General features: G+C 48.9%; 3 protein-coding genes across 3 annotated transcripts; 2 read left to right on the top strand and 1 right to left on the bottom strand.

Moving 5' to 3' along the window:
- Nucleotides 1-571: 571 nt before the first annotated feature.
- LOC123444290 lies at nt 572-1,418 on the top strand. Its single transcript, XM_045120968.1, has 2 exons — nt 572-924; nt 1,066-1,418. Exons 1-2 carry the CDS (start codon nt 678-680, stop codon nt 1,257-1,259), a joined length of 441 nt encoding a protein of 146 aa, XP_044976903.1. The 5' UTR covers nt 572-677; the 3' UTR covers nt 1,260-1,418.
- Nucleotides 1,419-7,804: 6,386 nt separating this feature from the next.
- Nucleotides 7,805-8,440, top strand: LOC123444291. Its single transcript, XM_045120969.1, has 2 exons — nt 7,805-8,105; nt 8,215-8,440. The coding sequence occupies exons 1-2, from the start codon at nt 7,869-7,871 to the stop codon at nt 8,335-8,337; spliced, it is 360 nt and encodes a 119-aa protein (XP_044976904.1). The 5' UTR covers nt 7,805-7,868; the 3' UTR covers nt 8,338-8,440.
- Nucleotides 8,441-8,643: 203 nt separating this feature from the next.
- LOC123444289 (probable sulfate transporter 3.5) lies at nt 8,644-13,247 on the bottom strand. Its single transcript, XM_045120967.1, has 12 exons — nt 12,592-13,247; nt 12,234-12,441; nt 11,897-12,068; nt 11,109-11,174; nt 10,852-10,965; nt 10,617-10,733; nt 10,411-10,537; nt 10,000-10,286; nt 9,689-9,879; nt 9,523-9,605; nt 9,367-9,443; nt 8,644-9,287 (listed from the first exon to the last, which is right to left on the bottom strand). The coding sequence occupies exons 1-12, from the start codon at nt 12,941-12,943 to the stop codon at nt 9,117-9,119; spliced, it is 1,965 nt and encodes a 654-aa protein (XP_044976902.1). The 5' UTR covers nt 12,944-13,247; the 3' UTR covers nt 8,644-9,116.
- Between the last annotated feature and the right edge of the window lie 391 nt (nt 13,248-13,638).

Below are 13,638 nucleotides of genomic sequence, written 5' to 3'. Positions count from 1 at the left end.
GCCGTCACTCAGCTCATTTCAGTGAACCACACGCAAGCCATTTATGAGTGATCACCACCAGTCCACAACCATACTGAAACCAGAAGCCTCTTGTAACATGCAGGTTAGATTTAGATTAGGCAGAACATTATCACGTACGCACCCATCGATGCGTCCAAGACATTTCGTCCGTCCACCTGCTTCTAGGATACGTCTGTCCGTGTAACACCGCTAAAATGTGCACTGATCTAATACTGGCCGTTCCTGAGCTGTTCTTCAGTTACGCGTCCACTTCATGGACATTCAGAGGTTGCATGCCTGCCTGGTGGTGCCAAAGCTAGTAACCACGGACGCCCTGCCCTTGCCAAGAAGAGCAGAATAACGGGACATCTCGTCTACTCTGTCCCGTTTATAACAAGTAAAAAGGGCATCCAACTTGAACATTTGGTGCTAATAATCATGTACGAATAACAAAGCTAGTGTGGCGCATCGCTGCCATCTACCATTGATGGAGGATCCGACGCGCACCGATCGATCAGTACGCGAAACTGAGTGGGTGAACAGTGCGGCGTCGCTGGGCTATAAATTCAGGCGCCCGCTGCACACCCCTGCACATCATCCACATCCCCACCTCGGCCTCCTACCACTACCAGTAGCACTCTCCCAGTCCCAGTGTGACTTGCAAGCTCGATCGCGCAATGGCGGCTCGCGGTGGGAAGGCCCTGGTCCTGGCCATGCTGATCTCCTTCCTCGCGGTCCAAGGAACGCCGGTGTTTGATTTCGCCGCGTGCTACTGCCACCTCCACAAGGGGTGCCTATTACACACGCCAGCTAGCAGTACCAAGGAGTTCCACTGCGTGATGACAAGCCTCGCAACATGTACTGATCGGAGGTGCTCGAAGATCACTCCTTCCGTGATGCCACTGGCCGATGCTGTCAACACCGGTGAGTTATATCGTTCCCGCGTTAGAGCTCAGTGTCAGGTGCCTGAGCATGTACTGCATATTATACTAGTATATGTATGTGTGTTTTCCGAAAGTTTGTTTGTCTGACCTGTGGTTTGCTGCTGAATGCTTACACTTACAGACGAGGGTAGCATGGCCGTTCCTGCCGGGGGTGCCGATCACGGCGAGTTCAACGTCGCTGAGCGCAGCATGGCTGCTCCTGCCGAGGGTGCCGATCACAGCCAGTTCAACTTCGCTGAGGGCAACATGGCTGCTCCTGCCGGGGGTGCCCATCACGGCGAGTCCAACACCGCTGAAGAGGATGCAGCTCCATGAGGGCCGCGAGAGGCTGGCTGGAGACTTGGACGACAGACACAGTTTGGCCATGCTATAGGCCGAGAAACTCTTTAAAATAAAAGCGTTCTTGTAGTAAAAGTCTGTCATGCACTGTACAAGATCTCTGGCTGTGGTACTAATAACTATAGATATACATAAATACCAGGGCCGGGCCTACAGTGGTGTGAAAAGTACGGTCTGCACAGGGCCCAAAATTTTGGAGGGCCCAATTTTTCATATAAGCCCAGTACAAAAAAGAAAAAATAAACTTAGCGCTATTAGGCCTTGTGGCACTGGAGTTGGGCTGAAGACTGGATCGCTACAGCCTAGAGGGGTGGATCGAGCGCACTCCTCGACTCCTCATCATGCCGCTACACAGATCAGGATTCCTTACAAGATCGGGATCGGGCAACTGGCGCAGCAGGGACTCTCGAATCGATCGTGGCCAAGAACTGAAGAATCGTCGCCTCCTCTCATGGCTCGCACCCTCGTCTCTTCGCCCGCGCCCCGCGCCCCGTGCCCCACGCCCTCCGTCTCGAACTCTCGGTAAGGAGCCGCCAACCAGCCCCGACGAGCAGCCAGCCATGGAGTCCGCCCTCGTCTCCAATCTTCTCGCCTCGTCCCTTCTCAATCGTTATTACTCATTAAATCAGTCCGATCATCGGAATTCGCTGCCTTCCTTCCTTCTCTCTTAAAATTTAAACTCGTTGACATCGTCTTGTTGGATTGCTCGATGACTGACTCCTCCAGCCTCTAGGTGTTTATCGAGTCTTTCTTTTCGCTTAACTTCGGTTTCGACTCCTAAGTTTTAATTCCTATTTTCTAATTAATTATTAGCGAGGATGGGTATGACGTTTTTATATATTCAATATGTAAGACATTATGTTATATAATTATAATTTTTCTGTAATATATATATATATATATGTATATAATATAGTAATTCTTTAGTTTATTTTTTTATAAAATAGGACCTTATTTTTAAATTTCGCACAGGGTTCTGGATTTTGTAGGCCCGGCCCTGATAAATACTCAGTACGTACGTACCACGTGCTTGTCATTTTGTTATACACCACGGGTGTTGAAAACATGATGAACTGATGATGCACAAAACTCAAGAGGTTACTACTGTGAATCCGGCTGCTCTTGTTTCCAGTTTTATTTGTGTGCAATGTTCGCGCGAGCATGTGTTGATATCTGGTCAAGCTGTACGTCGTTCGTTCCCGTGTTTCGGTAGGAATACTGGGTGAGGTATAAACAGAAGCAGCAAATTATCAACGCACATTAGTTCTGTTATATAGTACGTATATCGTATGGAGAGATGTGCTTCGCTTGCAGTCTCGTCCAAAAGGAATTTTTGGTGCAAGATCATACGGAGAGACGTTGTTTCTATGATGAGTTATGCTCTTGGCTTTTGGATTGTCCTTTTTTCCTTTTTCGAGGCAATCTGTTGGATTAGTTCTCTTACTGCTTTTTCGAAGAACCTTTTTCTCTTTTTAAAAGATATTTCGGAGAACGTTGATGCAGTAAAAGATAAACCCATTTATATGGCCTCTTCCATCACTTGCAGAGGAAGTATAACATTTGTTCATCTAGTAATCGAACAGTTCTCTCCTCTCTTACGAATTCTACAATGTCAACCTGATACAAAAAAAATTATATCCCGAATCCTTTCCTGGTACAGTTTTCAGCACATGCAGGGAGCATCCAGGCACACGATCCATGTGACCGAATAGTTCATGTTTCCCCGCAGCTCTGAATCTCCACGCATGCATCTTCTTCTTCCTGCCTTGTGCCACACCACAATATCTACAGCTGCACTTCCTAAAGGCTGCTATACTTCGCTCCGTGCCTCCTTGCTTCTCGACCTCTGCAGCTCGTGCCAGCAGATGTGATGGTCAGAAACACGTTCTCCTCCCCTATGGTGTCCTTGATGTACCCTGACAGTACCAGTTTTTCCGACACCTGCAGCCTAGGATTCGCCAGAGCTATCTGAAGATGAACAAGGGCACAAGATCAAATTCTTAAGATAGGGAAGTTTTTCTTTTCTTTTGATTGAGGGTTGCTTGGAAAGAGAATGCTTTTTTAACACGGTACAATAGCATATTGAATATTGGTCAGGTTGTTAGGCCAGAAAGCCAAAAAGAAATAATTTGTTTATTGTTTTTATACTATGGTTTTCAATCAAGTTATATTATTTATTTTTCTTCTTCTTTGATTTTGTTTATTTTATTTTCCCCTTTTTTATCTTCCTTGTTTCTATCTTTATCTTTTTTAGTTTTAATTACTTGAATATTTTTTGAATACATGAGTTTTTTTGTATAATGCTTTGTATATTTTAAAATTATAAGCAATTTAAAAAAAAAATTGTTTTCCTTTGCTCATTTTATTTTAAAAATTGATCCTTTTTGTTTTAATTTTCTTATTTTATTTTCATTTCCGTTTTCCCTTTTTGTTTTTTCTATTTATGATCTTCTTGTTCTATTTCTGTTCATAGTGCTTCACAAAAACCTTTCCTTTCGTTTTCTTTTTCATTTTCCCAGTTTCCAGTGGTGTTGGCTCGTGGGTAGGGTTTGTCGGGGGATAACCCCGGGGTAGGCTCATCGAGCCTGCTCCTTCATTTCCTGCCCAAAGGGAATGACCAAGTACAGTTTTCCAAGGCCCAAGTCTTCTGGTCGGCTAGGCTGCGCCTGTCGGCTGGAGGACGAGGCGGCCAACTCTCTGGCCGGCTAGGCAACCCCTACTGGCTAGAGGCGAGACGGCTACCTCTTCCTGGCCGTCTTGGCCAAGCCAGCCGGCTAGGAACGAGGCGGCCGTGCCCAAGCCGGCTAGCCAAGCAGGCTAGCCGGCCGGAGATCTCAAGTCACATCAGATCGTAGGTCATGATGAGACCTTACGATTAAAAGCAGATACGCGTCAGTAAAGGTACTGGATCGGAGTGCCCGGCAGGTACGAGCGTCGGCGGCCATGCCGCTGACCTACCCCGGCTCTAATCCATCACCTAGCATAGTGTCGGATCGTCAAACTCCCACTCCATTACTGCACTCGGCGTGGGGAACAGTGGAGGCAGTCGTACAACCTGCCCATGACGAATCTCGCTGGACGACGCTCGATGCACAGCGCATGCTCGGCGTCAACCTTACGCGAGAGCTTCATTGGCCAGCCGGCGGGTCCCACTGCCAGACGAGACCATGCAGCCGGCGGGCCCCTCAAGCGACAAGACAAGACCCTCGTGGGCCCCCTGGCCAGCCAGCGAGACTGCCAGCCGGGTCCCACTCTTGTACCCTTTATCCATATTGATGGCCGGTGGGTTCGTCTATAAAACCCTCCGGTCACCCTCCATGCAGAGGGTCGGTCGAACAACACTTCACACCCACCAACCACACAGAGAGAGGCAGAGACGAGCCGACTGTTCCCCTCTTCCTCCTCCTCAACACAGCTCCAGGAGCAACCTTGTAATCCATCCATATACATCATACACTCCGGCAGGACTAGGGGTCTTATCTCTACGGGGAGCCCTGAACCTGGGTACATTGTGCGTTCCATGCTTGTACCAACCTCGTTCCCAGCGCCCTCCTTTGTCCCTTCGGTTCTCACCGACTTTAGCCTACCTATGGCATATGTTGTGAGTATTCACCGACAGGGTTAGGGTTCTGGGAGAAAACCTTGTCTTGTGGGTGCCCACAATGACGGTGACGTCCACGGATGTCACCTCCCTCCTTGGAGGTGCTATTGAGGACCCCCTTTCCTTTCTTCCGAAATCCTGGTTGAAAACGCAAATCATAGGCTTTGGCGGTGGCCGCGCTTCGAAGTTGTTCCCTTCTTAAAGGTGTAGCTGTGGGATGAGGGGGCAATGAGTGTGCTGGACTGTCAGTAGTGGGTATCCTGCAATGCTTAGGGTGTGTTTGGTAGCATTCTCAACCTAGCATGGTTGTTCTCTTCTCATACATGTTGATTGTAGACAGGCTGAGCACTGACGGAGCTAGGCAATATCTCTTGGAGGGGCCAAACATAAATATGGATGTTTTGGGGGGCCAAAAGACTCTACTCTCCCTAATCGTTCTCTCCCCAAAAAAAACCTTCACAACTTTGATCAAAGCTGGGGGGCCATGGCCCAGCAGCTTACCACATAGCTCCGCCACTGATGCTGAGCACATGCATTTGTTATTGTTTGGTAGCAGTGTATGAGCCGATACGTGCTAAGCTAAGTAAACAAAACTTCTCCAAATGTCAAAAAAATGACCAAAGCTAAGACTTTGTTTGGTGGCTTGCATCTGTTAAGACTTGCCGGTTGGTAATGTAGCAACCGATATTTTCAACTAAGGCCATGTTCGGATACTCTCCGCTCCCCAACCGCAACTCCCGGAGTGGAGAAAGCGCCAACACAATTGCAGGGAGCGGCTCGAACCCAGCTCCTCGCGCGGAGCGGAGTTACGATGCAGGAGAGCTTCCGAACAAGCACTAAGTAAACAAAACTTCTCAAAAATGTCAAAAACATTGAAACATGGGAAAAATTGAAAATCTGATTTTTTTTTTAATTTAAAATTTTAAAAATTCCAAACAGTTTTTGAATTTTTTAAAAATGAAATTTTGTACTCTTTTGAAGATTTTAACAATTTTTGAAAATCTGGACAGTTTCTGCAAATTTTCAAAATCTGTTTTTTTAATCTGAACAATTTTTGGTATTATGAACATTTTATTAAAATAATTTTTTAAAACACATTGTCGTTGGCTTCGTTGATGCATGTTGACCAGCAAACGATTGTTGGGGTGTTTTTTCTTCGTGCATGCTAAGAAAGTATTTGGACTGAGTTCGTACATGCTGAAAAGACCCCATGCAGGTTACCAAACACCCAAAAGTGTATCGAAAAGGGAACTTTTGAGCCCATGCATGCTTCATGCACTCTACCAAACACATCCTTAGGTTCTTGCTTCGACGACAACTCTCCTCCGTTATCGCTTCCTTGCATCACTCCGGTCACTTACCTTAGCTTGTCCTGCTTTTTCATGGCCCGTGATGTTGTATATTTTGCGACGACCTTGGTATGGGTGGTTCATCGTGCTTGGTTTATGTTCCCTAGCGGTTGTGTCGCCTGCTTATGTTTGAGCTCTAGGTGGGCAGACCCGTCAACGACAATTTGTCGTCCTTTGAGCCAGGGCGAGATGGTTTGTAGGTCCTCTTCGACGGCATACTTGTTTTAATTCGGCCACTCCATGGATGACGACGACATGAGCTCCCTCTTACATTTTGTTTGTTTCATATTTTCTCGCTCCCACGACCCTATTGGATTCTTGCCTTGGTGGATGAGGGCCACAATTAAGATGTGTTTTCTATTATTTTTTTGGTGTGTTATAATCGTTCGAAGTCTTGTAAGAGCAAGTACAATAAGGTACAGTCAGCAGGCCGTAAGGATTAAAATACTATATTTTTGCTGACTTGGATGAGAGAGAAGAGGAGAGAGAAGGAAAGCGGGCTCTTCGTGAAGAGCCAGCTCTAGCACGTGCTCTTAGATGCTTTATGAGAATGAAAGATGAGCCATATATGATAAAAGTAGTACTCTTTTATAGCTCACTATTGTACAAGCTAGCTATAAGATGAGCTATAAAATGGCTTATAGTCAGCAGTTGGCTATACTATTAACCATGCTCTAAGTTGTTATCTCAGCACCATCTACCATGTACCTTTGCCATTTTCAATTTATCAGAGCATTATTAATTTAATGTCGGGACAAGCATCGTTAATTTAACGCGGGGCCTACCCCTTCTTTCTAAAAAAAAACAGATCAAATTGGTTCAGGCGCTGTGGTAACTTGGCGCATTCTCCTATGCTGGTAAACTAAAAAGAAGACCCTCACAGAAGATGGGCTCAGCAACTGGATTTCAAAAAAGACGTGACTCAGCAAAAGACAAAACCAGTGTTTACTCAAACAACCTGCACCTGCCAGTACGGTGTAGTGCTGGAGTAGTACAAAATCGGCCGATCGTGACTCAGCTCATTTCAGTGAACCACACGCAAGGCATCCATCAGTGATCGCCGGTTCACAACCATACTGAAACCGGAAACCTCTTGTAACATGCAGGTTAGATTAGACTAGATTAGGCAGAGCATTATCACGTACGTACCCATCGATGCGTCCAGGCCATTTCGTCCGTCCACCTGCTTCTAGGATACGTCTGATCCTTGGGATACTGCTAAAATGTGCACCTATCTGGCTAAAACTGGCCGTTCATGAGCTGTTCTTCAGTTACGCGTCCACTTCATGCGTTCGCCTGTGGCATTCAGATCAGAGGCTGTATGCCAGCCTAGTGATGCTAAAGCTGGTAACCATGGACGCCCTGCCCTTACCACGTGTCACCTACTCTCTTCCGCTGAACGACTAGTAAAAGGTAGCGCGGTGCATCGCCGCCATCTGCCGTTGATCGGGGATCCGACGCCCGCCGGTCGATCAGTCCGCGAAGCTGAATAGAGTCGCAGGGTTGAACAGTAGGACGTCGCTGTGCTATAAATTCAGGCGCCCGCTGCACACCATCCAGACCCCCACCCCCTACCACTATCACTACCAGTAGCACTCTCCCAGTCCCAGTGTGACTTGCGAGCTCGAGCGCGCAATGGCGGCTCGCGGTGGGAAGGCCCTGGTCCTGGCCATGCTGATCTCCTTCCTCGCGGTCCAGGGGACCCTTGGGGATTTCCCATTCCGATGCTGCCACTGCGACGAGTACCGCAGGTGCAAGAGCAACCATCCAGGCCTGGAAGAAGACCACTGCATCCTGAAATCCTTCAAGAACTGCAAGCTGACTTCAACCATGGCTGCCCCAAGGCGGGCTGCAGGCACCGTGTTGGCCCCGGTGAGTTCTCCTTCATCCCCATCTTCGAGCTTATGCCACATGTTCTATGCAAATTTAGGTTAGATTAACTGTTTCTTTGGCTGATCATCTCTCTGCTGAATCCTGGCAGACATGGGTGCGGCCTTCGCAGCCGGTGGTCGCAACCTCGGAGAGGCCGACGGCGCTGGAGAGGAAACAGCTGCATGAGAGCTGGGCTGCTGGAGAAGAAATATTCGGCCACACCCCAGGCTGAGAATGCATAATAACTACTGTAGTAGAATAAATAATGTCATGCCATCCTTCCTTCATAGTACTAGCTTGTTATGAGTGAATGTCCTGCCACTTTGAACGTTTCCTGTCCTGGACTCCTGGTTATGAACTTGAGCATGTGCCTGTCGTTATATATATATATATATATATGATCAATCAATGAGAAAAACGTAATTTGCTGAAGTCAGGCCAGGACGTATTTTACCCCGCGCTCCCATATGATTGCTGGAGAAAAGTTTGCACAAAGAAGAGATCCAAATAAGCTAACGAGTAAAAAACAACTGCAACATAACGAGATCCAAATTTGCTTATTAATCTTGCAGTGAAATATAAACCCATCTATACTACTAATATATTATTGGTACATAGATGCATGGCTTCCTCCATCACTTTGTAGCAGAGGAAGTATGATTTATTCATCTAGCAATGCAACAATCTTTTCTTATGAATTCTACAGTACAAGCGAATCTGTGAGGTTCGGTGTAACCTCTGAGAAATCTAAACTGGTCTATACACAAGAACAGAGCACTATTTTCTCCCCCAAGGCCCAAAGCCCTCACAAGGACCTTGAACCTACCCTGATAAAGTTTCCAGCACATCCAGAGTCCATCCATGATCCATCCAGGCACCAGGCACCCAATCCATGCGATCGGATCATTCGTCTTTGCTCGCAGTTCTGAACCTTCTTCTACTACTTATGCATCTTCTTCTTCCTGCCTTGTGCCACACCACAATATCTACAGCAACACCTGCTAAACGCTGCTATACTTCGCTCCCTCCCTCCTTGCTTCTGAACATCTGCAGCTCGTACCGGCAAGATGTGATGGCCTCCGTGATGGTCAGGAACACGCTCTCCTCTCCAACGGTATCCTTGATGTACCCTGAAATCACCAGCTTCTCCGTCACCTGCAGCCCAGGATTCGCCAGAGCTATCTGAAAATCACCAAGAGCACCACATCAAAATTTTGAAACTAAACATTCAGCGTTCGTATGTGATGGGGGTTTGGTTTACCTTGATCCCCTTCCGGCCCAGGCTCTTGTGAACTTCTCCTAGCATTCCGATTCCCGTGTTGTCGATGGAAGTCACGCCTGCCGTGTGCAGTTATGTCAAGTTAATGATCAACGCCTGAATAAAACAGATGAACTGGGAGGGTTAGATGTTACTTACCACCAAGATCAAGAACCAGGCATTGCAAGTCTTGCCCGTGCCCCTTGCAAATGTGCTCCTCGTCTTCAACCCATCTCAAAATCCTACAAGGCACCGTGGCAGTTAACACCTCGTCACGCGATAGATAGTTACGATCCAAAGCGTAAATGCACGCCGTTGTGCTCACCTCTCTCGCAGGTAGCCTGCGTTTACGAAGTATATAGGAGAGCCCAGCTGCAAGACGAGGATGTTGGGGACGCTCTTGGCATTCGGGTATTGCTTTACGTCGCGAAAGACCTCGGTCCCCCTTATGGTTCCGAGCTTGAATGTTGCTGGCCTAGCCACGTACAGCAATGCTCTGAGCACAGACAAGCCTACCTGCAAATGCAAAGAAATGTTGTTTGCAAATCAATAAACACTGTGCAGGGAAACATGGTCAGCACGGCACTAGCTGAAAAATGGTGATAATTAAGGTAGAAAGCAGCATGAGATTCTTACTGATGCGCTGAGGCCGATGACCATGGTGAAGAAGATGACGCCCAAGAAAGCGACCATGCAGATGCAGAAGTCGAACTTGTCGATCCTGTAGAGGTGGATGAACTCCTTGACCTTGATCAGCCCGATCATGGCGACTATGATGATGGAAGAGAGGGCCACCAGTGGAGTGTACTTGAACAGAGGAGCCAGGAACAGTAGCACCAGCAATATGCACACCGACATCACCACGTTCGACATGGGCGTCTTGCACCCGGCGTCGAAGTTCACCGCCGACTTGGAGAAGGGCCCTGGAACGTAGTACAACAAACACAGTGTCATTGCCAGCAGTCACAGATTCAGACAATACATATCGCTCTCTGAACAGAACCTGCAGAGGCTGGCCAGCTAGTTTATAATCGTAATAATAAGTACCTGTGGTGAGGTAACAGGAGGTGAAAGAACCGACGATGTTCATCATGCCGAACGCAATCATCTCCTTATTACCGTCGATCTGTTCGTTCTTGATCATGGCCAAGCTTCGTCCCACGGCTATTCCTTCCTGAAAATGATCAACATAGAGAAATGAGAAATGCTTGGCGTGGCGAAAACAATGTAAAATTCGTGATGATCAAGCGTACCGCGAGTGCTAGGATCCCAGACAAGAGTCCTGCTTTCACAGCTATCCCTACGTGCTTGCCATCGAACTTCAACTGTGAAATGGAGATGGGATTGATCCCTTTCTTGAGGTCGCCAACCTGTTGCACGCAGCAGCGAACAAAGACACCGTGCAGTTAGGCAGAAACTGAAATAGATCTTGGCTCTCAAGTCTTAATTAAGAGCATACATAAAAGTAAAAAATGGAAGGTGACCTACAATTGGGATGCCGTGCTCATCACCGTGAACAAGGAAATCAAAGACGCCTCCGATGACGACAACCATGAACGGCGCGATGGCCGACACCCAGAACAAATTCGGCATTTTCTTTCTCTGAAATTTTGCAAATTATTATTAGAAGAAAAAAAAATACTAATAACACTTAAAAAAAAGGAAAATCAGCAGCGATTGTGGTAGCAACATATACTTTTGACTGGATTCGAGTACCGTCCAAGTAAAAGAAAATCCCCACTTACCAGATGCTTACTGGAGAGCAGGAAGAGGATGAAGCATATGCCGAGAAGTGCACTCTGCCATCTCCACTAGGAAAAAAACAAAGAGGAAACAGAGATAGTTCAGTTGAGGATCCCATGGATGGCTACTGCAGTTACCATCAGAGATCGTTTCTTTCAAAAGCAACAACGTGCCAGTGCTACACGTCGACTTCTCGTGTGCACAAATGGGCACCATCTGTGACAATCATCATGAACGTGGTCACACAGGTCTGTCCAAAATGAGCATGAGCAGGACATTTCCTATGCAGACGCAAATACTGCTAATATTCTTTGTTTGTTCGTCAATTTTATTTCTTGTTACTATTTCAAACGATAAAAAGTTATCCTCCTCTACTTAATAGATTAAAAAGCTAATTTAATTCGAGAAAATAATACGCGGTTATTCCTAGAACATGGGAGGAGTATTTTTCTTTTCTTGTTATACACGGTTATTCCTGGGAGAAGTTCCATGGGCGGTTACGGCATCAACTCCCTTCCGATAGACTAGCGCAGTCACCCCTTTCTGGTTCCTAGGGTGCGGCTGCATGCTACTTGTGGTATTATAATACGTATATACATTCATTGGGCATCAAGTAGAGGGAGCACTAAAAATGGGACAGGAACCACCGGACCAGAACAAGCCTCCCTGGACAATAGAGTTGTGGCAAAGCAGCAGTCTTCCTTCTCCAGTGCTGGCGGCGGCAGAGGGAGAAGTGCGCACTGGTAGTAGAGTACGTGGGATGGGATGACGGACCGAATTAAAGGGTTACCTCGTGTCTGTATTTGAAGATGGAGCCTAGGACGGAGATGAGGTCGGTCTTGGGGGTGAAATGCTTCATCCCCAGAAGCCCCTTGAGCTGCTGCATTATGATGATCATCGCCGTGCCGCCCATGAACCCCGTGATCGTCGACCGCGACAGGAAGTCCACTATCAGCCCTAATCTTCACCAACCCAAAGCCCACAGTTAGTTAAAACCACACTGGCCGACCAATGAATCCTCGCATGTAACGGACTGATGATTCATTTGGGGATTAACAATCAACGACCATGGCGACGTAGTGCACCGGCCGGCAGTAGAGTGGCGGCGCGGTACATGTATTACATACCTGAAGACGCCTAGGGCGGTCTGGAAGACGCCGGTGAAGAAGGCGGAGGTGTAGAAGAGCTGCAGGTAGAGCTCCGGGTTGTCCTCCGGCGACACCTCGCCCTCGATGATGGACGCCAGCAGCAGGGACGCCGCCGCCACCGTGCCCACCGCCAGGTTGTTGGAGCTCCCGAACACCGCGTACAGCAGCGGCGGCACGAAGCTCGAATCTGGAAATTAACACCCATATATGGATCGAGTACACGGTTAATCCCGACGGCGATTAGTTTTAGTTGGCGCGCATGCAAAACGCAACCGTATATGTATATACGTCCAAATTAATCTCAACCGCCCGTGTGCGATGGATCCAAAGAACGTACAGAGGCCGATGACGGGCGGGAGGTTGGCGAGGCCGGCGTAGCTGATGCCCTGCGGGATGGCGAGGCTGGCGATGGTGAGGCCGGAGAGGAGGTCGAACTTGAACTTGTCGAGGCCGTAGTGGGGCACCCACTCCAGCGCCGGCACGAAGTACTTGAGCGCGCCCCACGCCCGCTCCGCCGGCGGCAGCGCGCCGAACCCGCGGAACGGGTCGTCCGGGAAGAAGGTCTCGGCGAGGCCCGACCGCAGCGCCTCCGAGAAGGGCCGCCTCGCGGACAGGTTCACCCGCTCCCCTCCGCCGCCGCCCTGGTGGTGCGTCATGTGCTGACCGTCGTCGCCGGACGCCGTCCCCATGTCACTACGTGCGTGCCCAGATCGATCGCGCGTCTTGCGTACGGTGGTGGATCCGGAGAGCGCCGGTTGGAGCAGAGTGAGTCGCCAATGGGGGACGGAGCAGGCGAGCGAGAGAGGGAAGAGCGCGGTCCAGTCGGGTGTGTGGCTGATCTCCTCTCTCGCCTAATTATGGGCTGTGTTAATTAGCGCTTAGCGGCGGGAGGGGAGCAGACCAAGACCAAGGCGGAGCGGAGGAGTGTGGGTTATCTGCGGCTGTCTGCGCGTACGTGCGTCGGGCGGGCGAGCGAGCGAGCGAGTCGGTTGTGTGCTCGGATCGGGCGCGCGCATGGCGGTTTATATAGGCGGTGACGGGGGACGGGGAGGAGGAAACCGATCGACGACGTGGGGGCGCGCGCGGCGGTTTTGGAGGGCTGGATGGAGCGGTGCGTGGCGCCATAGACACATGCGTCGTGTGACGCGGCTGCTGATGATGGATCGCCTGGCGTCGTGTGGCGCCTGCATGCGCCCGGATCTGAGCGTACGTGCGTGCGTGCGCGAGTTTACTTTGCGACTTGGATCGGAGGAGGAAGGGCGCAAAAAAGTTGTGGCCGGGAAGAAGTGAGAGGGGGTTCTCACGCACGCACGCACCAGGGTCAAATTGTACAAGTAACCGTGCAAAAGCGACGGGATGTTTCCGCATGTGCGCACGTACCAGG

The sequence above is a fragment of the Hordeum vulgare genome, chromosome 3H, assembly GCF_904849725.1.
Source record: "Hordeum vulgare subsp. vulgare chromosome 3H, MorexV3_pseudomolecules_assembly, whole genome shotgun sequence".
Lineage (NCBI taxonomy): Eukaryota > Viridiplantae > Streptophyta > Magnoliopsida > Poales > Poaceae > Hordeum > Hordeum vulgare.
Note: the sequence above shows the minus strand (reverse complement) of the source record. Positions and strands in the feature narration are given on the sequence as shown.

Bases quoted from the DNA above. Each gene is read 5' to 3' on its own strand.
- LOC123444289 (XM_045120967.1), bottom strand. From the start codon at position 12,943: ATGGGGACGGCGTCCGGCGACGACGGTCAGCACATGACGCACCACCAG. The intron at 10,538-10,616 runs GTACGCTTGATC...GATCATTTTCAG, and splicing joins CTGGGATCCTAGCACTCGCG to GAAGGAATAGCCGTGGGACG. The intron at 9,880-9,999 runs GTAAGAATCTCA...TTGCATTTGCAG, and splicing joins TCATCGGCCTCAGCGCATCA to GTAGGCTTGTCTGTGCTCAG.
- LOC123444290 (XM_045120968.1), top strand. From the start codon at position 678: ATGGCGGCTCGCGGTGGGAAGGCCCTGGTCCTGGCCATGCTGATCTCC. The intron at 925-1,065 runs GTGAGTTATATC...TTACACTTACAG, and splicing joins GGCCGATGCTGTCAACACCG to ACGAGGGTAGCATGGCCGTT.
- LOC123444291 (XM_045120969.1), top strand. From the start codon at position 7,869: ATGGCGGCTCGCGGTGGGAAGGCCCTGGTCCTGGCCATGCTGATCTCC. The intron at 8,106-8,214 runs GTGAGTTCTCCT...GAATCCTGGCAG, and splicing joins CAGGCACCGTGTTGGCCCCG to ACATGGGTGCGGCCTTCGCA.